Raw genomic sequence first — 27816 nt, forward strand, 5'->3', positions numbered from 1 at the left:
TTCTGCATCGTGATGTTGTTATTTTGACATCATTTTGAGAAGTTTATTGCAATAAAATCACAGCAACATCTGTTAATTTTGGACTCATACCACCGTAGGAAACCAGACTAAAGGGTGAATATTCGTAAATATAAACGTTCCAACAAGTAACCTTGCGCTAGTAACACAAGGGGAGGATTCGCTTCGCGTTTGGAGAGAACAAAGCATTAAACTCTTCCTAGCTTAGCTTGATAAACTTTCTGTATTACACCACATTCTTTCTCTTCATTAATAAAATACGATATATATATCCCTCCAATGGTCTTGGTTGTAGGTCATATAAAGGCATCAGTATTTATGTGAGACTCATGTAGTAACAGTTCTGTGACACCGTTTTTTTTCCTAGCAAGGGAGCTAGTTAACCTGGACAGCCTGCTCAGTAATCAGCTACAAAAAGAGTTAGTTAACTTAATCTGAATGACAAATGTCTTACGAATTATTGCTTTAGGCCAAAATTGGACTCACTGAAGAATCAACATTCTTGTCTGGCAAAAGATTTGCTTCCTTACTTTAATGTTCTGTACGTAAAGAAGCTTCTGGAAGAATCTACCAGATTCCCACTGACACTTTAATTCTTCAGTCTAAGAGTCTGCTCATCTCTGCTGCAAATTAAAGCCTGTAGTGACAGCAGAGCCACAATGGAGCATTCAGCTAACCCCAAGGTTACAGATCAGAACCATTATCTCGTATGTAGAGCAGCAGAATCTCTGCATTAGCACTCTCCGACTCACACACAAACAATCCGCTCGTCTGATTCGATCTGCAGCACGAACCTCTCCCACTTTCTGACTAATTAAATAAAAAACTCCTTTAGCTCACCGTTTGTCAATGTGTGTGTGTGTGTAGGTGTGTGTGTGTGTGTGTGTGTGTGTGTGTGTGTGTGTGTGTGTGTGAATGTCGAGGGGAATCCCTTTAGGTGGAGCGAGCGGGTCGAGCCAGAATGAAGCTAATGTGATTAGTCAGAAAGTCGGGAATTAAAGTGTGCACACTGAGCTCGTTGGGAGGCTAATTTAATCAGAGGTCCTTGAACGCAGCACCGGGCTCGGGACAGATCAGCCGCTCTCAGCCGCCTGATAACAAGTCGCAGCACAATGAGGTCGTTCAACTGAGGGCCAACTGAGGACACGTCACAGAGCTGCTGGAGGAGCTGGTCGTGGTTTTATGTTTATCTCATACAGTTTTTATTGCCTAATGTGAAAACACCACCGTGTTTGTCAAATGCTTAGAATGATCTGCACTTTCATCACAAGTAACCTCTTACAATAACATGGATGGCAACCAGCACGCTTTATGTGCAGTTTGAGCTGCAAAGGCTTGAAATATTCTAAGTATATGTTGAAAAAACAGGGCAGAAATATCCTTTGTTTTCATATTGAAGTACAACAGCTCTTTTGAGGCTTGACCATTTAGGTTTTTTTGTACACACATGAGAATGGATGTATTAAGAGGGGAAGGTGGCCCATGGAGACTGCATAAGCATGAGTGCTAAGCTGCCGCAGATCAGAAAACGCTCATATGGCTCATTTTGGAGACTGAAAAAGGAGGGAAAAGAAAAGGGAGGGGCGCAGGGATAAGGCCAGGAGAGAGGGCAGGCACCGAAGATGTGAATTTAAATCGAGGTGTTGAGGGATGCAGGAGGAAATCAGCCGGGGAGACAGGGATGGGTGGAGAAAAAAGAGAAAGAGATAGAGAGAAGGAGGAGGAAGAGGAGAAGGAAAGGACATCTGTCGTTAGCTGCAGGGTCTGAGTCCACGCCAGAGATGAGGTCAGAGCAGCCTGCAGGACACACACACTGACCACCGGGCTGGAACACACAGGTGAGACTGCTCGCTCTACTGCTTTCAGACAATTTCGCTGACAAAAAGTACAAAATGTTTAGGCTCTATTTTCAAATCAGGTTACATCATTTAACAGATTTTCTTTCTCTGTAATCACAGATTCACACCAATATAAATAACACAGACTGATATCACCTACCCCTCTCTCTCTCTTTCTCTCCACCGCTCTGCCATTATGACCTGTGTTAATGAAGCATTATACGCATCTCGCCACATTTCAACGAGCAACCCCAGGAGCACCCGACCTCAAATTCTTCTCTATCGCTATCCCGGTTTCACAGTAGTCCAGATGCATGGAAAACCTCTTCACACGATACTGGGACAGATATCAACCTTCCTTCATATCAAATATTGCCATATGAAATGTGTGAATGATCATACACAGAGCTTACATCTGTGAACATAACACTGCTGTTGCCATGATCTATTTATGTTTCGCTTAACTGTGATCATTTTTTAAACAGACTGGGTACAAACAAAATCTGTTTGGAAAAAACCTCATGATAAATATATTATAATTAACTGCAACAAAAGATTTTTTTCATCATTGATTAATCTGTCGGCCATTTTTAGCTAAATGTCAGAAAATATTGATCACTGTTTCCCAAAGTTCAAGGTGACGTCCTCAAATGTTTTGTTTTGTCCACAACTCAAAGATATTCAGTTTACTGAAAACCGAAAACCTAAATATTCACATTTGAGAAGCAAAAATTAGAAAGACATTTTCTCAAAATATGACTCAAAACGACTAATTGATTATCGTTGGTGAATAATATAATAGTTGACAACTAATCTAACTAACCTTGTAAATGTTAATTTGGTGAATGAAACTCTCCACAGCCTTAAAATATAATAAATATATCCCTTTGTCTTTGACAAAGAGAAGGAGAAAGATTTTTATTATTCTGTTGGGGATAGAAAACTCATTACTCATGATCCCTCAAAGGCACCACAAACACATCAGAACATGTGGCCTGCTGTTGTGTGTGTGTATGTGTGTAGTTACAGCACATACGTGGCCACATGTTCGTGTGCCATGAGATCCAGCAGATTACCGTCACCTGTGGTCCTACTGCCTCAAAGCTCGGCCTGTCAGCCACCAATTACAGCTCCCCGGCCGCCCATAAACCTCCCAGCATGAGAGGAAAGGTGAGATTGTCTCTTTATAGGAAACTAAGGAGGGAAATGACTCTCTCTCTTTCTTTCTCTCTCTCCCTCTTTTATCCTTCTCAGTCCTTATAATATCAGGCAGATTTCATATCTTTCATATAAAGTGCCCTTGACCTTCAAGCAATATGAGGGGCTTGATAGGGCATCATAATGGGGCTCTATAACTTTCCGTGTGGTTGAGCAAGCAGAGCACTGCAGGCTAGCAGGGCAGCTTGCTACAGATTAGCTGTTAAAGTGTGTTGCCATAACTCGTTGAGCCCGTAAAACACATAAAACACAGCGGGTCAGGTGCTGGAGGCTGCAAAGTCAGGATACCAGAAAAAATCGAAGTCACTTAGTGTTCTGTTAAATGTGAAGATGTTAAGAGTTGGTGAAAAATAACTTTTATTTTATTCTATATTTTTGTTATTGCCAACAAATCCCATGAAAAGAACCAAACAAACAAAATGTGCCATGTGCTAGACGCTGTAGTTCGAGCATTTGTTGGAGACTATTTTCAGCGGCAGATTAATCCACATTTGGTGCCCTAGCGAGTGCTTGGGGCAGCAGCAGTATAAATAAACTACAGAGTCTGTGTTCATGATAACAACAGGGCAACAGTGTGGCTCAGTGATGTGTATTTTGGACAACAATGGAGTTCTATGGCACAGAGGAAGAAAATACAGTATGGCTTTGGATCCATAGACCAGTGGTTCCCAACCCATTAAAAAAAGTCTTCAGTTATAGCGACCAAAGAGCCAATAGCACAAGTATCAAGGAGAAGAAAAACTATAGCAAGTATTAAGTATGTTTGTTTGTTAAAAAAAATAATAAATACATAATACAGAGTTGTACAACAAGTTACTAAAAATATAAAGAGAACTCATCTCTGATGCAATGTTCATAAGAAATAATCTGCTCAAAATCCATCCTCATCATTTACAGTTCATCAGTTGTTCTGTACTGTTATTATTATGTACTGAATATAATATGAAATATCCATAAATTATGTAATTTACCGATAGTCAGGTTAGTCCATAAAGGATGGGAACCATTGACATAGACAACGCAATCTGTAAAGCAGACACATATGAATATCTGGGTATCATCAGCATAACCACAAGAGAAACCACATAAATTGTGTAAATGGAGGTGGTAGCGCACCCTATGGGATCTTTAAACTACAACTCAGAAATGAAGTGACACTTCGACATGTCTGTTTGCCGTGCCACTTCAAACAATCACTCTGGCTTCAAACCAAAGTAGCACCACACTGACTGCTAACATGTTAGCCATACTACCTTTAAATGCCGATTATATGTCAACATGTTCTTCTGCCTCCAATGGCCAAGAAAACTGAATAAATCCAACTTTCCAGCAGTAAACTGAAGGAAAACGGATGATGTAAACAGATTTATTTTATCAAGGGTGAATTGTCTTACTTTGCAGTGTTGCTGTGGCTGCAGAGGATGCTGGAAAAGAGGTATAAAGGAGGACTGATATAGCAGGAAGGGAAAAAAAGATGACCTTACAAACACCTACTTATCCCCAGGTGCTCCTCCGTGAGTTTATTCCTAAATTTAGCATAAACAATTCGTCACCTAGGTTAGCTAACAGAGGCTTAATTCACATCATCTGGAGTCGTGAAACCCCGGAGGCTGAATTCACAAAGCCTTCCAAGGCCGAGAGCTGCTCGAAACTGACCAATTTAGGAGCAAATTCAACAAAATAAAAGGCAGGATGAAGTGTTTCGTGCATACTGATCAGCCCACTCTGTGGCCAGCTGTTCCCAGAGCTGCCCAGAGGTAAAGAAAACCAACTCATTAGTAATTCAGATCGAGCTGAGTCAGGAGGAGAAAACAGTAGGTCTGATTTAAAAACAGAATTATTACTGCTGAAAAACAACAGATCCCCAGTGAAACATGGAGGGAGAGAGGAGGGGAGGAAGATGTTATGAGGCAAAAAACAGACTAGGAAGGACAAACATAAACTGATACCATGGCCAACAAGTTTTCCAAAAACCACTGACCAACATGGGACACCAAACCAGCCCACTGTTCCACTTCAGGGCTTTATCACAATGGACGTGTGTGAGTCACATTTTCCGCCTGACAGACAGCTTGACACTTATTTAGTTAATTTAGTGTCCCTTTCTATGCAGCAATTTCTTTTTTTCCCTTTGGGAGACAATAAAAGCTACCTTGACCTTGATTTTGAACAGTGCAGCTGACCCCCACTTAAAGAAACCAGCACCGACTCTTGGTAGGAAACTGAATACAAACAACAATCCCTGATGTCTTACAACCTGTCAGTGAAGAATGTGTTTCAGCTGCGTTTTTCAGTAGCCCAGCTCACATTCTACAGTAACATTTTAATCAATATTTTTGTCTACACTAGCTAGAAAGTCTTTTTTCCGAAGACTTATTGGGCAGTGAATGCAACCAAAATGCTTCCTGTGCACAGCAACAACAGCAACTATGAAAGGTTTCCTGTGTTGGACAACCGAAGCTCTTGCTGTGGTGATGATTTTGCTACATGATGAGTCTAGATCAGGCATGAGTCAGGGGCTTTCTATTTGCAACCATCCACACTGACCTCTTAACCAGGGGATTGTGCAGCGGTAACAACGTAACAAAATCTTGGTCTCTTGCCTACAGATTCTGTATTAATATGGAGATATCTGTTGATATAGATTAGGAAAACTGATGCTGTTGTTTTTCTGATTAAGTCAGTCAAGCTGTTAAGTTGGAAGTTGAACAAATTTTTGGTGAACAGCTTTCATTGGAATCACTGAGCCACCATGTCTGGATCATCTATCGTTAGGTACTTGCATGGTGTTGCCCCCTTTAGGTGTTTTACCTCCCCAGGGATGTTCAGAAAGAACAGTGAGTAGGCCAGAAGTTGGGTACTGTCTTACAAAAACTACTGTTTGTTTCTGTGTCCTGTCAATCTGCGAGTCCTTTCTCACTCTGAAGCAGGGATAACACATATTTTTGAACACACTGCTGCTCTGAATGCCTCTGGCCCCTTCAGGTGATGTCAGAGAAAAAGAACGAGGGCTGAACAAAGAGCTAGGAGCAAAGAGAGAGGTGGTGGCAGACAGAGACATAGACAGGAAGCAGCGCATTGGTATTCACGGCTGGTTTCAGCTCACCCATCCATCCCTGCCTCATATTTCTTTACATCACATTTGCCCTTCAGTGCAGCAAACGTCTCGCACACAGCTGGTGGAAACTGGGAGTCGGACAGTCGATCGCATGCACGCTCCCACGAATGCACGCCGTCCTGCCAAGCTGACGTAGAAACAAGCTTTTTTAATTGCTACATGGGAGAATCCGATGTTTCATTTTCATTTTATCACGTAGTTATGAGCATCATTATAACTTTGGGTCATAAGTTCAATGCATTATTGATGGCTTGCAAGGAGAAAAATAAATCATTTAACCGTAAACTGCCAGTGAAATAATTGCAGCTCACTCCTCAGACGAATTTGCAGCATTTCCATATAATTATGATTCCCTGACTGTAACTGATTCTTCTCTCAGTGGTAGATTGCCTCGACTTCTGAGCTCCTTTAACTGAACATCCAGATACTAAAAAGTCTGCAGGGTTCTTACTGGTGAGACGATGATGCAATACGAGCAGCACTCTGCTTTAATGAGGCTGCATCCCAAGACAAGGTCAGACATTTCAGTACTGAACAGAAAATGGAATGTGAACTAGGAGTCCACTTTATTTAACACAAGAGTGAAGAGCAGGGTGGTCAGATAACACAGAGGGAAGGTAAAAGAGGTTTAGAAAAAGGTCGGAAGGTAACGAGGATCCAGATCCTGTCGGAGGAACAGAAAGAACTCAGTTGACCCTTTTTGGAACCTCGGTCGACGTTCTCCTTTCCTGTACTTAGATATGTTATGTGCTGAACTTGTCTTGTTCTAGCTAGCTAATCTACATTAATCGTTAGTTGGCTAGTTACATCTGAGAAGTAATGTTAGCAAAATGGAAGCTAATTAGCTAGCTGATAATTCATGTAGCTAGTTTTGCTAACATTAGCGAATGTTAGATATGACTATATATCTGTCTCTATTATCTTTTAACCATCTTCTAATCTTGGTTGTCTTATTATTGGAGCACAGGGGGCGGGACTTAGGAAGGATCAATTGGATCAATCAAACAAACCTGGTTATTTGAAGGCCAAAAGAAATCTTTTGTAGGTTAATACTTGAATAAATTACATATTTCAATGACAGTATTTCAGTGTGAAGACAGTACACATGTTCATGCAAACATATGATATATCTAAATATCTCCAGCGGGGGTGTGTTAAAGGGTTAGAAGAAACATAATAAGACCCTAAACTGAGTTTTTTGGAGAATGGAACAAAACAAAGCAAATTGGAAAGGGGGAGACGAAGGGAAGGGAAGGAATGGAGGGAGAAAGGGGGCAGTGCATGGCAGGAAGTGTAGCTTCTGTGACCTTATGATCCTTAAAATTACATATGAGGGGATAAACACGGGAGCCAGGGGCTGTTTGATGTTAATTCAAGCTTTACATGAGCACATTACAGCAGAATTTGGACATTAACCAGAGGAGAGCTTCTTCCCAGAATACATCATAAAACAACTCAACCAGAGAGGAGTGTGCTGGATGATGGGTATTATAAGATAATCTTCTAATAGAGACTGAGCTGAGGCCGGATAAGGCAGTGTAGGGCTGAGGGATGGTGCTGTGTCGTGGGGAAGAGGACTACACCAATTTTAACCTTTTAAATGTGGCATTTCTGTAGCCAGCGAAGGTCTTAACCATCCTGACCCGAAGGATATAATAGACTCAAGGGTTTAGAGAAGAGAGCACTAGATTATTACATCTCTGTATGTTCTGGGCTAAAAAAATATGGTTCTAAGCATCAGCTTGGTGTATTTGTGTTATATGTTTTATAACCTTCTGTATATGTCCTACAGACTGCATGGTCACCCTTCCCGCTACCCTCAGTGGCCTTGTCTTTATTCGCTATCTGTACTTCTATAATTGGGAATTTAGCCACATGGTGCAAACTAACAAAAGTGATTTTCAAGACGGTGACATTCACCTCAGAGTTCAGGTTTTTGTAGGATTCTGTTTTAGATACAATTACAAAGGGTCAGTTGAAGTCTCCATGAAGTTTTTATGACATATTTCGCACTATATATCACCTATACACCATTATCAAGCCCAACAATGACCAAAAAGTATTTTTTCTAGAGGATTTTACAACTAGTCGTAAAACCAACAGTTTGATGAAAATTACAACTGATGAACAGTTCAAATTGGTGACACCATTAACCTTATCAGGAGCATTATCAGGAGGAACTTGTTCATATCAGGGCTTCTATGATTTCATGACCCCCTCAGATTGACAGCAGTGGCCCTAACGCTGTGTGTGTGTGTGTGTGTGTGTGTGTGTGTGTGTGTGTGTGTGTGTGTATGACCCTCACCTCCCGACCTCCTGCTGGGACTGACTGGGCCACATGTCTCTCTGTATCCAGCTAACAAAGTCATTTCAAAGGCCATTACCTTCATCTCACGCCGTACTGTGACCGCTGACCTCATGATATGGTGAAAGGAAGGAAGACAGAGAGAGAGAGAGAGAGAGAAAGAGAAAGATCTGCTTGGAGATCTGATTTATTTTGTAGAAAAATCTGACAAAAAACCTAGAGAGAGATTAGCTTTCCAGTTGCCACTGAATGTCGCACCAGCATCTCAGACCAAAATATAAATAAAAAATTAAAGCCATATTTGTTAGTCTTTGCAACAATCACCAACGCTGGTTTGGTCAAAATATTTCCTCTATTCACCAAGTTAGATGCCAAAATATTTGTGAAAAGGGCTTCAACGGCCGCAACGTCAGCAGGCTGTGGACGATCTCAACAAACCACAGAGAGGCTTGTGCTCTTGCTAACTAGCTAACATGAGTAAGTCTGTATCAAAAATTACAACTTTTTTTCCTTGGGGATTTTATGAACAGCTAAAAAATGGGAGGATAGATAGATGGAAGTGTGTGCATGTGTGTGTGTTATTAGCTGGTACACTGAGCCATGTAATTGTGTGCAGCTGAGGGAGCAGAGGCTGGACAGAGACCCACACAAATGCCAGAAACTAATAAATACACACACTAAAAGCTGAGCACTCGCTTGACCCTAATAACATTATACAATCATGATCCTCTTCACATATTCACACATGTTGTGTGTGTGTGTGTGTGTGCCCTGTTGCTGACCCCTTACAGTAGGATTACACTGGATGTTAAGCTGGCACTTTCCTCCCACCGGGGCAGAGTCAGGACATGACTTACCCGTGAACTCTTCACACACACACTCACACACAGTTTATATACCCATATGCACATGTAATATGTATCTGACTGACATGCAAACATGCTCTCAGTCTAATCTTACACATACAAACATGCCCTAACACGCTCGTTGGTGCTCTCGGCTCTGACCTCGGAAAAGTAAGAGTAAGTGTGTTAGTTTATGATAAGACTGGGGGGGGCTTTAGCTTTCCGATTTCCCTTCATTTGTTTTTAAATCAATCTTTTGGGAAATATGCGTATTCGTATGCTTTCCAATAGTGAGATGAAATGATTGATATGAATCTCAGACCCGCTGTCATAAAGGGGCTCAATAGAAATAACCCTGGCCCAACTTCTGTGATTGACCCTTAAATGGTATCAAGTGCAGTCATTTACTTACTGACGTATATCACTGATAAAACAATGTATATGTATTACTAAAATGTATCACTAAATTATTGATAGTCATCTGATAACTGTATGTTTGTAAAAAAAAATTTTTTTGTTGACAATAATGACATCAGTTAGATTTGGTTTGAATGGAGCTGTGCAATATTCAGTCGTCACTTTGCCCTCTACACCTTAGCCTTGTGTAAAAACTACAGGTTGCTTGCTACAGGTACTTTTTTTTAAAAACACAAAAATGTGAAACTATCGGTTATCCTGTCGGCTGAAAAGAAATCCATATTGTAGATCCCTAATATGTAATAATTCATTAAAACACATCTCAACTCGTCATCTGTTCCCCCATCCCTCCCGCTGTTATTGTGAAAATTGAAACACTTGGACACTCAGATGCAGAACACATATGTGCTGCTAATGGAAAGCAAACTGACTAGCTCAAAGTCAAAATGCCTCGCCAAAAATCAGCCACTCTTAACTAAAAAGCAAAGCCAGGGTATAGAGAGAGAACAAGAAAATGAAAGTGGTGTAGTGCAGGGTATATGCAGGTGTACAGAGATTACTGCATCATTCAGTAGTGCTCTGTGAGGTTTTACTAGGATGGCAAAGGCATGAAATAGATGGAGAAAGGAATATGAAATACTTATACTACTCAAAATTAATAATTTTAGGTAGTTGTTTCTTCCATCTCTGGGTCAGTATTGACTGCAAAACTATTTTGTGGCTAATGTTAAGAAGAGCAGAAGTTAGGTGACTATGTGCAAATACTACTGACCCATTTTTGGCTGAACTAAATATGCAAGAGTGGGCCACTATCCTTTGCTGGATGGGACACTTTAAAAAAAAGATTTGGGGTATAACTTAAGAGCATTCACATTTCTTCAGGCACAACTACACAACTGGGTGTAACAGACGAGGCTGAACGTGGCACAGATGAGGAGCTCGGCAGACGTAATAAAACTTTATAGCTTAACCTTTAAGTAACGTTAGCATGTTTACTTTGCTAGATTTAAAAAGAAACTGCTGCACTGCCCGTACACGGCAGGAAGAATCTGAACACAGGACTATAATGATGCAAACAGAGGGAGACACTGACAGCCGTAACACCAGCCAGCTTTCTGATGAAGTCTCCGAGCAGTAGATTTTTTACCACCAAACCCTCCACGGCTACATTACCAGCCAAATAAATGACCTGAGAGAGAGCGCGTCAGCGTGTGTGCGAGTATGTGTGTGTTAGTGCATGCCATATTCCTGCCAAGCTGCGGGCACGGTTTGCGTGCCTGGGAAGGAAAACAGCTCATAACAAAAGCAGAGCGAGAGGGCCAGAATGTGAATGGGTGTGTTTGGGAGTTTACAATCCTCCCTTTTTTTCCCCTACTGATTCTAGTGTGCTGGCTGACAGATTGGCTGGACGAGACTGGGGTTTCACATGCAAGTGATGTACACACAGAGGGCCATGCACACACACACACACACACACACACACACACACACACACACACACACACAGTCACATTGAGCAGGGATGCTGAGCTGCAGCACTCAGGTGGAGCAGCACTGGTCATATATTCAGACTCCATTTGGAGAAACATGGCCTGGAGGGCAGCTCTCCTGAGAGGTCAATGGGCAGCTACACACATACACACACATACAGTCACAAACCTCTGTTAAGGGGTTAACATACCGCCAACAGGCACTGGGGTAACCCTTGACCTCCACTAATGCTGTCTGGAGGGGTGGCAGGGGAGGTAATGGGTGAGAAAAATGCTCACACATGAACCTGACCTCCCTGTTTTAGCCTGCCTCCCTCTCTCTCTTTCTCCTTCTGCATTCATCAAACAAAGGGAAGCTCAGTCACCCTGCCCGGCCACTGAAACAGCAACATGAACTGAACACAAATACCTTGAGCCTTTAAATGAGTGAATGAGCCAGGTGCTGAAAATAAAATAAGTAAGTCCTACAGGGACTCCAGAATTATTGCAATTCAGGGCAAAATAATTTAGAAGCGGATTGAGGAGAGTGTGGAGAGAAGAGGAATGACAGTTGGTAGGAACATAGCACAGGATACATGTGCAAGAATGAGAGGGAGGACAGCAGGTGCAAGGAGCAGAGGTGGCAAAAGTGGCTGAGTTTAAATACTTGGAGTCAGCTGTTCAACGTAACGGAGTGCGGAAGACAGTTGAAGAACAAAGTGCAGGCAGGGTGGAGTGGGTGGAAAAAAGGCGCAAGGAGAGATTTGCGACAAAAGGGTGCCAGCAAGAGTGAAAGGGAAGGTTTACGGCGGCGCTGACAAAAAGACAGGAGGCAGAGCGGGAGTGACGAGGATGGACAGGACTGGGAATGAGATCTTAGAGGGACAGCTCAGGTTAGACAATTTGGAGACAAAGCGAGACAGGCGAGATTGAAATGGACATGTGGAAGAGAGATGCTGGGTATATCGGCAGAAGGATGCTCAGGATGGAGGCAAGAGAAAAAGAGGAGGTTTAGGGATGTGGTGAAAGAGGTCATTTAGGTTAACCATGCAAGGCAGCTGGACTCATGAAATCACAAGATCATACGAGAATCCATCTTGCCAGGCTTCAATCTATGTGTTTGTGGCCAAACGACGTGGTACAGAGGAAGCACTGACGCGGTTGGGCACAGAGAGGATAGTGTAGATGCTGCTAGCATCAGTTATATCAGAGCTAAAGAGTATTTCTTTGTTGATTTTGCTCTTGTCCCACATGACTTCAGTAAGAGTTTTACACGTTATATGGCTTGTTGATCTGATTGGTTGAAATTCGCTCACCATAGATGCTGATAGACAGATGGTTAATTTCCAAAACGTTTGAAATGAACCCAGATGGCAGCGATTAAGATTGCCACCAAAAAGTAACTGTGAGAGAAACAGAATTTCCAGGAGACAGGGTTGTTCATTTGTGATACTCCAACATGTCTTTGGATGCCTCAGTATTTTTTTTTAAAAATGTGCTTTTTGGATCATCCAACAGCATCTAAAACTCCCTTTCCAGAATCATGGGATGGAAAGTTTTGTTACTTTCCAAAACAGACAATCCATCAAACACTTTCCTGCTGTGACGGACCACATGTGAAATGTAGCAATTTTTTTCATTCATTTTTCATTCATCCACAACACCATGAAAGTCTTTTGAGGAGCTGTGCTTCACGGTGGTATTTGTTGGGTCTCTTTTCCATATGAAGTGTGAGAGCTATAATAGATAACGTCGGTTACAATTTGGCGTTACATAAATAAAATTGAACTGAATTCAATTGAATGTCACTTTGTACGATTCATCTGTGTCTCAGATCGATATTCAGTCAGACTGAATGACTTTAATTTGTTGAATCCAAAGTTAACAGTCTGTTTTGTTGTATGTCACTTTGACAAAAGGTGGTTGGACTTTCTCAGGTTGCTAAAGTGCAGAATGAATGTGTCTTTGTTTGGTGACATCTGACGTTGCTCATTATCTTCTTGGATTTCTTTTTTGGATTCATACACGCTTTTTATCTAGCTATAATTTTGCCATCATGATTGCCTACACTGTTATTCTACTATGGTGGCCCCTCTTCTTCCCCATAAACAGATTTTTTAAGGCAGTTTTTCCTCATCTGAATCAAGGGCCTAAGGATAAAGGATGTCGTATGCTGTAGCCTATAGACTGTAAAGCCCCTCAAGGCAAATTTGTGATTTTATATTGGGATGTATAAATAAAAATGATGCAGGTTGGCTGAATTCACGCCTGACTTCCTAAGCATCTAATTCCTGTCTGGACACTTGAGACTCCTGAAATGATAAGACACAGACAGACATCCTGAGAGAAGATGGAGGACTATGTAAGGCTGTTACATGAGGACAATTTCCCACATCATTCCCCTGATTGCAAAGCAACAAGAGGGTTATTCAGACACCCCACAGCAAGAGAGAGAGTGTTGTGTAAGAGATGTTACAAAAGACGCACTTCAAAAGACAGCACAAAACAGCTCCCTCTGGTCCTTTTGTTGCTGTGATGTAAGCTTGTCTGCCAATACACATATCCTATAAGAGACACACGTATGCACACACTCTTCTGCTGTAGCTTAATGACTTAATTTGAGACAGTCCAATTGCACAAAGGGCAGGCATTTATATATATGTTCAATACCAAAGTAACCAAATCAAGAAGAATAACCAAAATACAAACAGGCATTTAGAGACAATTCCTAACACAATGAAATAATCAAATGAGCAACTGGGGATGCACAAGCAAAACCAGGACACTCTGAGGAGACGCCCTGTGAAATGTTGACTGCGTTTATACATTTTAAATCAACCTGAGCATGTTGAATGTCCTTGCGTGCACTTCCCATTAGGCTACATTTTAACATTTGCATTTAAAAGATATTCTGAATCAGGAAGAAAAACACCAGTCTCCAGTGGCAGCCCAGCCCCAACCTCTGATGTATCCATTCTATCTCCCCACCCTGCAGGACAGAGGTTTATTCCATGAATTATTGATCGTCCTCCAGACATCATCCTGTCCTTTTGTGTGTCACCCACAAAAAATGAAAATCGAACAAATAACAAAGACGTCATACCGATGGTTGAGTCTGATTTGTGGTTCTGTGAGGTGTCTGTGTTCGTCTGCTGAACTGCTTTGTAGTGTGTAATGGTTTTTACCAACCTAAGTGCTGAAGCCAATGCAAAAATGCCTTAAAATACAGGACATGGAGTCAGTAGCTGCTGATTCCAAAACAATTAATGACAATTTGCGATTTTTCTCAAATGATGGTTTATCTTCGAATTCCTATGAAGTAGCAGTTTTGTGATTGATTGTCTCATTGAGATTTTTGAGTTTCAACGTCAAACATTACCCTAAGAGAAGCCAAATATAACAAAATTAGGCAAAGAGTAAAGTTGTTAGCATCACATTTTGATATCTTGGAGACAGTAAGTAAGGTTATTTGAGGAACACCAAGGGGGAGGTAAAGCTGAGTGTCATCAGCATAAGAGCAATAGGAAATATTGGTTTATTATTACTTTTGACCATTTTCTGAGAATATTGGCTTTGCTGTTCCTGTTATGGTTATTAAGTGTCCTTGAGTACCTTTTAAAGCAATATATAAAATAAATGTATTATTATTATCATTATCACTAAGAGATGGTACCTAAGATGGTACCCTGTGGGATGCCACAGTCAGATTAGAGGTTCAAGGTTGAGTCCATAGGACTAAGTGGTCTAGTGGTGTAGCTGCAGATTACCACTCCATCGCTTCACCCTCCCCTTCCAAGCACAAAGGAGAAACAGGAACTACCCTATTTAGAACCAGTGTTTGATTTGTCCCCTCAGGGCTACTGCAGAAACATGGTGGATATAAACGGCTCACTCTAAGGTAAAAAAAACCACAATGATTACAATATTTAGGTGATTATACACCAATGACATCATACCAATGGATATTATATATTTCATTTCTGCCGATAGATCCTCCTTAATGAACCTCTAACTATTTTCACTGGCTCTAAGACAAAATATGAACCATTCCATGGCTGTGACATCAATAAAAATCATGTAAAAAAGAGGTTTTATGGTCATTATCCACTCCTTAAAGGAGTAAATAAGTTCCAGCCTGCTTATATATATCTGGTGTTTTCTGTCCTTGCCAGGTCATGTTTTAACCATAAATCGGACCTCCATCTGCTTATTAGTCCAGAACCTTGCCAACATCACCTTTGAATGAACCACTGCTCCATATAAAGGAAACATAACCCCTGAACAGCCACTATAATCACTGCTACGACCAATATGTCAACCCCGGTCCTAACACCATGGCCCTCAACAGACCAGTACAACCTTAGACACACACACACACACTTTGACCTACTGACATTTATATACACACATACACACACTGACCCACAGACAATGACCTCAGCAGACTGGCCTGGCCCTTGCAATCACCCACACACCTGCTGTCTGACCTTTCTTCTATCCTTATAGAGCCTGATTGATCTCTGCACAGTATTTTATTTCTGCAGACATACACCAAAGACTCGAGCACATTAAAGCTTCCCTGTGCAGGCTCTTGCTAAAAAACAATCTACAGCAGTCTCTACATGTTTGTGCCTACAAAAATTAAATGAATTGAATTAAATGGTAAGGTGCCGTATAACTGCACATTAGCAAATATGCCCTTGGACTTAACAGTATTTGTCAAAACAGCATCCAAGAAAAACAGCTTCAGATGAACATTATCAGCTAAAACTAAACTAGTATCAGACCAAACAGCCTCATACGGTATTGAGTGAACCAGCTGACTTTGCAAATATCCCAAACAGTATTGTCAGGTGACATCGGCCTTCTACTAGCCTTTTTAACTTAAATACAGGCTGTCCCATCAGATGTCCAGTTATCATACTGACAATGTTTCTCTTGTGGCCCTTTCAGTCTAAGAAAGGATCTTGTTTTTCCATGCTTTTGGCGAAATGATGCTGAGGTCTGAGATTTTGTGTACACAGTACAGTCCATACACACTAAACCAGACACATTCATACTCTCGCTCTCAGCTACAACGGTCCAGCAAAGCAGGAATGCAAAAAGAAAAACATCATGAAACCACCGTGTTACCATAAACTCTGTACATCCAGACTGTAAACTAAACTAACAGAGAGCAAAGTTAAAGCTGTTATTTCATGCTTCATGCCCAATTTATCACAGCAGCTTGGGCAAAAAGTTTGTGTTTTCCACATATTTCATAAACCAAAAGTGTGTTTTCCACTGCAGTTTGTGGTACAGTGGGGAAAGGAGAGGGAATGTCGTGTTTCCAGTGTGAGAAATGTACAGTGATACGCTTGAGAAACAAACTTCAGACACTGAGCATAAGAAAATTGAAAATGAACTGCATCTGTGTGTGGAGACACAGAGCAGATAAGCTTTAGTAATTCTTTGGGGTCACAAAAGACTCCCAGCCAAGTGATATCATATCGCACAATATTATGCAACAATATACTGTTACACACCTGCAGCCAAACATTAAGATTGCTAAGAGAAAGAAGAAGAGTGTGTGTATGCATTTGGTGTGCATAGCTGGAGAAGGGAGAAAGTTTGTGTGTATGTTTACTATCCTACCTGGTGCCGCCTGCATCTCCATGAGACCTCCTGTTGTGATTAGAGCCTCCAAGATCCTGACGTGATGCTCCGGGTTCACGTCCGCACTGTTGATAAAAACACAAACATGAACAGAAGCTGTGGTCAAATTGTGGTAAAGGGCACTGCTGAACGATGGCAACAGGAACTGACTTTTTCATATTGCATTAACCCTCAACCTACTGCCATATTTAACATGCAAGGACAACCCAACTGTAAGAAACATTTGTTTCTTCTCAAAACATTGTTAATAATGTAAATCTGTGTCCGCCTCCCAGGGGTGATTCCAGACTTTTTTGACAGGGGTGGCACAAGTGTGACACTGACTTATGTAGGGGTGACATTCAGTGTGTCTCAGCTTTCCAGTCATTCCCAATGTATGCAATTCCCACACTGTTTATGGACCCCAGTATGCAGAAATATTGAAATACACAAGAAAAAAATAACACATTTATACAACATGCAAGAAACTGCATGTTTTTTTGCCCCAAACTGCATGGGATTAGCATAAAATGGGCATTTCTGCAAAGGGGAGACATGTGGGTTCCCAAATAACTTATTTTCATTCAGATATCTGGAGGTCATGCCAGTTTTTCAGTTGCCAAAATGTAGCCTCATTTTGCAGCGTTACTTAGCCCCCTTCTGTTCTGACATGCTAGCATGACGTGGTTGGTACGAACAGATGCGTCAGGTCAGTTATTCATTGATACCAGTATCTTCACTCTAGCCTTAAAACAGAGTCTGCCACAGCTTCTGAAAGACAGTGTGGAGTGGAAAACGTAAAAATAATGAGGTGGCACTGCACAATAAGAGTAGAATAGAAGCCATAAAAACTAAATAAAAAAGATAGAAAAGTACACACATTCTTTAAGTGCAGATACTAGAAAAAAGACTCTTTACTCAAGTAGAAGTGAAAAAGTACAGGCTGTGAAATGGACTTTCTAGGTTTTTCTGAAGGACATTTCTACGGGCTGTTTCTGTGCGAAACTAACTGAAACTTCGAACAGGGTCCTAAAAAAATGTAAGGAGTAGAAAGTACAAATGATATTGTAGTAAAAAGTAAAAAGGTTAGTACAGATGAAACTACTAACAAAGTATTTATACTTCTCATCTCTCATTCTGAACTAGTGGTAATTAGAGTTGTGCCTCCGAACAATGAGAGCTCCTCAGTGACAGACGTTCAGCCACGCAGTACAAACACTGAGAGAAAGAACAAGTGAGGGGAAAACAGCTATAGAGCCAGTGTATTTCCACATCTAACTGCGGTGAATTAAGGGTTTATTTTGACTAGTTTGGCAATGGAATACAGTTACAAGGTGATTCACAGAGGCTCCAACCAGGACTCTGACTCAGGGGAAGAATACAGCAGGGACAGGAGAGGAGAGGAGCGAGGGAGGTCGGGGGGCATCAGAGAGGCAGCAGCATAGAGACAGAATATTTTCACATCTAACTCTGTTATCTGGTTAGACAGCAGAGTTGGTGATTGTTGGAACAGTGGAAAGGCTAATAAAGATGGTTTGGTCAGTTTATTTTGTTTCCATCAAGTCTGAATGCGTTTTAAGATCTCGTAACAAGGTCTTAGTTCGGTATAAGAGAGAAACTTGAAATCAGAGGGTGTACGGATTGTATTCTTCTGATGAGGAAAATATGTTTTTCTTTTCCTTACTTGACATTTGGTGAGTTTATTTTCTTTATTAAAGCTGTGAGAGCTCATTGCACGTAGTGAACTCACCACTCATCTCCCAGCTGCAATTAATGGGGCAGTGTTGGGGGGGGGCTAGCACAGCACACACGCATGGGCAAATATATCGGCAATTGTAGGAAAATTTTAACATATTGCCCAACCCTAGCTGTAATGAAGGATCAGGTCTGTTTTTAATAGATTTTGAAAAACAAAGGAGCTCTATAGGGACAGAGGAATAAAATATATCACACAATACTTATCAAAAAGATCAATTTTACTTGGTCTTTTAATGAGACTTATTGATAATAAGAGAAATACTGAATACTGGCAGACCTCGTAGTTGTGCTCCAGTATGCTGCAGTAAAGTCCAATCAATAGAATATGTGTGACTATCTAAATACTTGCAGACTGCAGTGTAAACTCACCAACTATCTAGAATTTATCAACATTTCCAAACACAAAATAAGCTAACACGGGACCTGATTGTAATAGCATGGCATGCTATAATACGCCGCCCCACTCTTTATCCGCCCGTTGTGCACGTCAGAGGTGAATTGGTTGACCAGGCTGTGCAAACAATCACAGCTTCTGACTCACCCAAATCCACTACATCTCCACCGCACGCCACAAGGAGAAAATTCCTCGCTAATTTCTGGAAAAACAGACGCAGGCGAGCTTGTGCAGGGTAGAGAAACAAAACAATACCATCAGCCCCGTTAATGCCATTCTCTCAGAGTTCAAACATCCAGCTCTTCAACTGCAGGATGTTGATATTACAGCTGAGCCAAATATCAGGCTTGGTCTTCCTGTTAGCGAGGGCAGAGCTTTTACTACAAATATATATCAGGTCTTTGTGCTGTGTCAAGGCAATCTCACTTAATTGGTTTGAGTTTTGTAAGGGAAATGAGCAGTGGTTGATTTGTGGAGGGTTTAAAAAAAGTGCCATTCAGCCAAAAAGTTTGTTTAGTTCTTTGGCTGGCTGATTCACAAATGTAGAATGGAAAGAAAAATAGCCTCTTCGCACCAAATACTGTGGGACTTTTACCAGAGAAGTGGCTGTGATTGGAATAATCAGTGGTTTTTACACCACAAATGGATAATTAAAAGAAATGGTTACATTGCTAAAGAGCATAAATGACATTTCACAGCTGCATCATTTTCATCATTTGTAATTTTCATGTTTTTGATTTTGAACTTACATCATTTTTCAAGGACCATGAAACGTGAAAAGAATGAAATGGGCAAAAATGATAATTTTAAATTTGCTATGCCTGCTAAAATGCTATCATAGCATAAAAATTATGAATGATTTCCTTTTTCCTGCTTGGTATGGTATCACTGCTTCACTAGCAGCTGTAGAGCAGCAATCTGGGAAATTAACTTGAGCTGGCTTGAGAGGTTCTGGAAACAGTCACGTTCATCAAAGTAACAGTTGGGGCACATTAAAGTTGGTCCACGCCTGTGGACGTAAAAACCAAAGGTAAGAAGTCAACTACGACTCCCAAGGTGCATTTCAACTGCAGAGGTAAAAATGTTGTTGGTTTTGTCGTGAGCTGAAATTGCCATTACGAGCCTTAATCAGCTCACTTTCAAATTCTGGGTGAGTTTTGGGTGACTTCAGCACAGCTCACTGTTATTTCTTCCTGATTGCAATGACTAAGCGTTTTGAATTTGCTACAGCTCTGAGTCATGGCTCTTCTTCCCGTATAACTCTACCAGCTGAAGCATCGCAGTGTTTAGAGCCATCTGCCATAGAAATGACATGTCAGAAACAAAGTTGAAATAATTTCAACTGGCGGCCATAACATAAACATATTTTATCATTGCATTATCTGGGAAACTCTATGACCCCCTTTACACACAGAATTAAAATGTGTTTTGGGTGATCAGATTACAATCAGATACTGCATGACCACATAAACAAGTATGTAAATGTACCAAAGATGCACTGAGGATGAATTGTGGTTCCACTGGAGGTGGACAGGGACGCATTGTGACCACAGCAGAAATACCTCTTCTCTAGACTAGTGTGCATGAATACGCTAAAAGAGCGCCGTTCATTGAACATATAGGTTTTTGGTCAATGGTGAACTGAACGTATTGTTATCCCACATATAAACACAGTACAATGCATAGTGAAATTTGTCCTCTGTATTTAACCCATCCTACTAACTAGGAGCAGTGGGTAGCCACTGTACAGCGCCTTGGAACCAACTCCACATCAAAGCCAGTGCCTTGGTCAAGGGCACCGACTGGAGAGATCAACCGAACATACATGTTTTTAATAATGGGGGAAACCAGAGAAGAAAACCCAGAGAAAACCTACAAGGACACGGGGAGAAAACATGCAAGCGTCACAGATAAAGGCCCAGCGGGGAGTGAGGACTCAGTTGAAAGGAGTGTTACTACAGATACAGATAATGTACTTTTTATATGTACGAGTACCAAAACAAATAAAACGTATAAATCTAATATCTGTAAGTTTGTGAGAAAGTTATTCTGTGGCGCTCCTATGAGATAAAAATAACAGTGGCCCTAAGCAGGGTTGAGACCCCAGGCGTAAGGAGAGTTTAGAATGAGGAACATTTCAGATTGAAAAGACAACATTGAATTTAAAACCTTCACAGAAAGAGCTCTTCTTTTACTCAAGGTGTGTTCCATTTTTCCTGCTTTGCTCCTGAGGTAAGCATCATATTGTTTCTGTGTCCCTGAGAGGCTGATACAGTGATTAACTACCGAATATATGAACCTGACTTGAATTTGAATAAAGAAACAAATGCAATGATACACAACATAAAGTACGGCGTGGAGGTAAAGAATGCCACAAAGTGAAGTGCCGCTTTCTGGTCAAACTCAAAAACAGATGCTGCGTTTAAATCCTCCTCAATGTCAAAGAGTTTTTGTAGTCAGTTAACTGCTAATGGAGCCTGAAGCTTCAGTGCTGTTGCTATGGTTACCTGCAGTTTGATGCACCTTGAGCACTGATTAAGAAGAATGAAGGTTGTACTGTGTTTTAGCTGGATTTCAGCGGGCACCTTCAAACCGATCAGAAACGTATATCCTTTGAGGCTAAAGCTAAATTATAAGCGCATGAGCAACCAAAATCCACTCAGTTAAAGGGTAAATGAACGAGGAGTGAAACCTGCATACCTGAGGGGAGAGTTCTTGAAGACGGTCTCGGCAAAGGACTGGGCCAGCAGCCGGGGGCTGGCCTGGCTGAGCTGGCTGACCAGGGCCAGGTGTCTGCTGAGGTGGACCAGGAGCTGGTGGTTGGCCTGAGGGATGCTGGGAGACTCCAGGATCCTCTTCAGCCTCTCCCCGCACTCCTCCACACTCTGACTCTCTGCAGGACAAAAACAACAGCAGAATGGATTCTTTAGACCATTAAACCGGGTGAATTTACATTTCATCAAATGTTCATCATCAGCCTTTGTACCTGTTCATTTCCACTCACACAAGGTCTTTTGTGTGCCTGTGAGCGTAGAGATCCCCCTTTATTATAACCCTGACACCTAGCCCAAATCATAAAGGAGAGCCACAATACAAAAGCACCTGTTCCTTTGACCGTGTAGTATATGTTTTACATCCAAATGTTAAGATATTCCAGCCCGTTCCAATTCCCAGAGAGAAGTTCACACCTCATGGCGTCTCCATGCTGAAGCACAGGGTCCCATTTAGTGTCTGTTTGAGATACAGTGGGATGTCATCTAAAACCAAAGTAAGCTATCGATTAATTGAGTGATCTATGGATTATTTCCTCTAGGATTTTTTCACCAGCAGAGAAAAAGCTTCTGTTGGACCCCCTGCTGTAATTTTCCTGTCCATAATGGCCTGCTGATCTCCCTGCCTACCGATCGTCTGGAGACAAAGCTACGCCAAGTACATTTCTCAAGGACACACCTTACCGGAAACTTTTGGACAAGCACATGATTTCTGCATGTCCAATATGAAGGGCTGCCCTAAAGACTTTAAACTGTTTCCAGCCAGTTTTAACAACAAAAGGTTGTCCTTGTATATTTTTAAGTTTTTGATGGAGTGAGGCTAACAGTTTCCCCACCCGGATCCAACATTACATAACGCCCAAATCAACTATTATTTAAAGAAAACGTTCCTGCATCATAATGTGACCATGAGCATGAAGATGAAAATGCATGCGTCTGTGTGTCTGAGTGAACATCTGATCAGACACCCTGCATCTCTCACATTAAAAAACATTTCACTCGTACATGTTGAACACGGAGCAGACGTCCCTGCTGCGCTGCCCGGTGAGCAACCACCTCTATCAATATCCATCCGAGCATGTAGCCAACTGCTAGCTGACTTTGAGGAGCTGTGCGGCCTTGGCAGGACATCAGTGATTTGAATTCAGACCCAGTCCGACAGCCAGCTGCTAGCCAGCTAGCCTGACAGACGCTATGGAGAGAATCACAGGGGTTTCGCATACGGACACTTGTAAAACTGACACAGCAGGAGGCGGCACAGGGGATAATACGACTCCTTTTTCTTGTATTAGCCGGGTTTCAGACAATGGGCCGTGTTTGAAGAGGACCAGACCTATTCACGAGAGCTCTCACCACAGGCCCTTTACCACCGCAAACAAGAAAACATCTGTGCCCGAGCCCGCTGTGTGCTGGGTTTATGACGGGGAGAGCTCAGTGGGAGACGGGAACAGATCTGCTGCTGAACAGCAGACTGATCGAGTCCATTTATCTCTGAATCTGCTGTATGCAAAGGGATTCCATGTGTAGATCCAGTTTTATACAGTCTGAATTTATAATCAGGTTTGTGTTGGTGAGACTGAATGATTGAGGCTGAAGAGCGAAATTAAAATCAACCACAACTTGATTAGGACTCATGTTTAGCAAAGATTTTCCCTTTTTTTGTTGTGTGCTGTAGTGTTTGATGTGTTAGAGCCACACAATAATTCAATATTTTAGCTGAATTGTATATTTACATTATAAAGATATAGCAAAGTCACATAAAAATAAAATAAGATAAAAAAGGAAGAAAGAAAGATTAAAATAAGGAATAAAACAAATATAACTAAAATAAAATATAACATCACTGTATAAATACGTCAAGTGTACAGAGGAGTATCACAATAAAAAGAAATATGTGCAATATACTTCAATAAATATGCTTATACACTTTCTTTCTGATAAAGCAGCAGACTATGTAGTCACTGAGACTTCACAGCTCATAGAATTACATCAATTTGACTATTTTAAATCTAATTTTAGCAAAAAACATGTTTTTTAATATATTGATTATTTTTACATGCCTTATCTGTTCAATAATATGTGTTTGGGCTTAAAGTATATCCATTGAAAGTTGTATCAGCGTATCATTAACATTCAGTATTGCAAGTTATATTCACAGAAACAGCTCAGGGTAAAGTTTCCATAAAAGGAAAAATATAGATCCACAGTTTTAAATGTACTGAGTCTCTTTGATATCATCATGTCCTATTTTAAAAACTTCTGAGTTATTCAAAGGATTATGGATGTGAGCGAGGAGGAACTGTTATCTGTTTCTTTCCAGGGAGTGAACAGTTGTAGAAGTCCGCTTTGTGTTTCCTGGAGCTTTAAGAGCAGAAACCTGAGGTGCATAAGAATGAGTCTGATCATGATAATCTGAAACAGGAATGACCTTTAATATTAACCTCTTTTATATGTGGATCTTTTACTTTGATGAAGAGATTTACCAACAGATTTTTTTTTTACAATAACTGCAGGATTATGTAGTTTATTTAATCATTGCAAAAGCAAAAGCAAATGTAGCTTTAAAGCCCCCCCTCCAGTAAGAAATCAGTGTTTCTTCTTGTTCCTGCAGTGTGATGTTTGAAAGTTGTTGCTGGTCCATTATGCAACTCAGTGAGATCCACCAGTGCACGGACACTGAGAATGGACTTTACAGTGAAGGAGGAGACATCTTGTGTCCAGTAGGAAATTTGCATATTCATCTTTAATGAGGTAAAAGGAGTAGATGAGTTGAACACCCATTGTTACCAATCATGTCATCTTGGGAAGGGGGGCTAAATATTGCTCCAAATTGAGGCTAAATTGTGGTGATGGAAAAACTGGCACGGCCATTTTCAAAGGGATCCCTTAACCTCTGATATCTGAATGAAAAGAAGCTCTATGGGTATAAGTCTTCCCTTTGCAGTCATACCCACTTTATGCTAATCCCATGCAGTTTCTTCCTATTTTAGTGTCTTTGACTATTTCTGCACCCTGGGGTCCTAAACTATATTGGAATTGCATAAATGGGGAATGACTGGAATGCTGAGACACATACTTCATGCCACTTCTGTCAAAAGTTAAGTGAAAGTGAACAGAACATAAAAACTCAATGGAATTCAATAGAAAATGTTAAGTTTCTGTCCTTTCCTAAAATTCCTTTAAGCTTGTGCTGTATAACTTAAGGTCATAGTATTATGCAAAAGTCATAAAAGGTTTGAATTGTCATTTTCAGTTGTAGTAGATAAAGTAGTGGACGTTGGTTCTTAGCACATAATAAACCTGTCAAAGGTGGTCGTGCCATCTGGATCTATATACATACACATGTATATATATGTAAACTGATTTGTGTGGTGCAGTGCTGTACATGTGTGCATGCTGTTTGTATCCAGGTGTTAGAATGCTGATATGTATTGATTGACCGTGTGAGGTATCGGTGTATTTGGCCCTCTGTGCAGGAACTGAAGTGTTCACATCGATCCCAATAACACGGAGTGCCAGCAGAGAGCTGGAAGGACTGACAGAACGACTGACTGTATATCTGACAGCTGACTGATTGGATGGATGGAGAGAGAAGCTGTAAAAAGGCTCTCGCAGCTCTGGAGACGCAGGTTCTGTTGTGGAGTAAGATAACATTCGTAATGACACAAATGTCTAAGAATCTCTCAATCTTACAAAACGTTTGTATACATTGTTCTTCACAACGATGGTCATTTTCAGTTTTAATGGTTACAAACATCATTTCCCACAAGCCTAAGGCCTTCCATGGATTAAATGTCAACGTCCCATCTCCCACTAAATCAATCAATCAGACTTTATTTGTATTGCATCTTTTATACAAGCAAAAGGTAACACAAAGTGCTTCACACATTAAAAACACCCTCCGACCCCCCCACCTCAGCTTACCCAAAGGTAGGTCTTGAGTTTGCTTTTAAAAGTGTCAGCACTCTCCGCTGCACTCAGGTCCTCAGAGAGGCTGTTCCAGAGACGAGGACCATAGTGATAAAACGATGCCTCACCGAGGGTCTTTGTCCTGGCTTTAGGGATAATTAAAAGGCCACTACCTGAAGTCCTAAAGGGTTCATAGGCTAAAAGCAAATCTGATAAATAAGTAGGACTAAGACCATTAAGAGCTTTATAAACCAATAAAAAGATCTTAAAATCGATTCTGAGGCACACAGGTAGCCGATGCAGAGACTTTAGGGTTGGTGTAACGTGTGCTCTCTTTCTGGTCTTCATCAACACACGTGCAGCTGAGTTTGGAAGTAATTGTAATCGAGCTATATTCTTTTTGGGAAGGCCGGGAAGTAGAGCATTACAGTAACCAATCCTGCAGGTAATAAGAGCCTGCGAGAGAAACGACTGCACTCTGGCAATGGTGAATGGTCCTGTAATTGTATAGCACCTTTCTAGTCTTCCGACCACTCAAAGCAGTAAGGCATTCATACACATTCACGGTTCAGTGCCTTGCTCATGTGGCAGGAGGAGCTGGGGATTGAACCAACAACTTTCCAATTAGCGGACGACCCGCTCTACCTCTGAGCCACAGTCGTATCTAGCAGTGAAGTTCAATTAAATTTTATTTGTGTAGCTCCAATTCATCACAGAAGTTAGTTGGTTTTATTCATTCTGGGCTACTGAAACAATATAATATTCAATTTCTGCCCATAGATCCCCCTAAATGTTACAGACTGGACCTTTAAAACAAATTGTTTTTTGCATGAATACAATCATTCCCTGTGAGTCCTCTGTAAGCAGGAATGCAGTCTGAAGCCCACATAGACTGGTACCAGTACAAGGAAAACTACTGTATAATACTGTACATTAATTTAATGGTTCCACAGATAACTATAGAGTATTTGTAACATTTCAGAAGCTAATTAGTTGTGATTCAACAATTCATCATGGTTAAGGTGTGTTCATAAATTGACACATATACATCTCTATTAACTGTAATCTTTAGGTGGACTATCCAAATAAAGTGTGACCCATTTAGCAGCCATAAAATTGATCAAATTTGGTTTTATATCATACATATTATAAAGATTGTGTGTAACATTTGCATAAATCTAAAAAGCAATTTTTTTATTTTTAAAATGTACAAATGTTGACATTTTGGGTGTATAAAGCTTTTTTTAAGATCATTTTTGTGGCTGTCCAGGAAGGGGGGGGACTCAAGGAAGTTCAGGGGCTCTTGAGGTGTGTGTGTGTGTGTGTGTGTGTGTGTGTGTGTGTGTGTGTGTGTGTGTGTTTTGGGTGGGCAGGTGGGCGGTGATGGATGGCTGACAATCTGCTGCAGCCTGATGGGGGTCATGGAAGTCACCTCTCTCTGTCTGACCACTGCTGATCATGGACGACCACTGTGCGCACACACACACACACACACACACACACACACACACACACACACACACACACACACACACAACACAGACCTCCTCCCTGTGTTATTATGGATTGTGGTTGACCCCGCCGGTCAATAGAGGTCAAGGCTGGAGAGGGAACTTGGCCTATCCATCTGGCCCCGCGGGACTATGGGAGACTGGACAACTGGACAGTGGGGGGGCGGGGGTCGAGACGAGCTTCACGACAGGGCTATTTTTGAGATAATTCTCATTTAAGTTCATTTATTTTTAATTTAAGTTAAAACAACAGGAATAATTCAAACTGCTTTATCTTCCTGCTTATGGTTTATTTTACATTTATGTCATATAACGTTTCATTCAATGGCCTAAATACTTTTATGGTGGTATGCGAACGAGCATCACGTCCCATTTCTTTTAGGATTTATTGCAGCAAATAATGTTGATGACACCTCGCTCTTGTTCATATGGACGTTTTCAGCCCCAAAAAAGCTTTATTTAATTGCATTACACAAATTCCATTTATATAGATGGATGCTAAATAGATGATCTCATTAGATGATCACAAGATTGGGGTCAGTTGTTGCATAAAACAGTTTGAGGAGACAGGAATAACCATCTAAGGTAATTAAATCAAAAAAGAAGTTTCT

General features: G+C 41.1%; 1 protein-coding gene across 2 annotated transcripts in view; it reads right to left on the reverse strand.

Moving 5' to 3' along the window:
- Window positions 1-27816, reverse strand: part of pik3r3b (phosphoinositide-3-kinase, regulatory subunit 3b (gamma)) — a 211258-nt gene that overhangs the window by 82868 nt on the left and 100574 nt on the right. For both annotated transcript variants that reach the window (XM_051375751.1, XM_051375752.1), the window contains 2 exons: window positions 21715-21907; window positions 16863-16948 (listed from right to left, as the gene is read on the reverse strand). In XM_051375751.1, the coding sequence (XP_051231711.1) occupies window positions 16863-16948; window positions 21715-21907 (279 nt within the window). The remainder of the gene's footprint in view (window positions 1-16862; window positions 16949-21714; window positions 21908-27816) is intronic.

Source organism: Dicentrarchus labrax, unplaced genomic scaffold (genome assembly GCF_905237075.1).
Source record: "Dicentrarchus labrax unplaced genomic scaffold, dlabrax2021, whole genome shotgun sequence".
Classification (NCBI taxonomy): Eukaryota; Metazoa; Chordata; class Actinopteri; family Moronidae; genus Dicentrarchus; species Dicentrarchus labrax.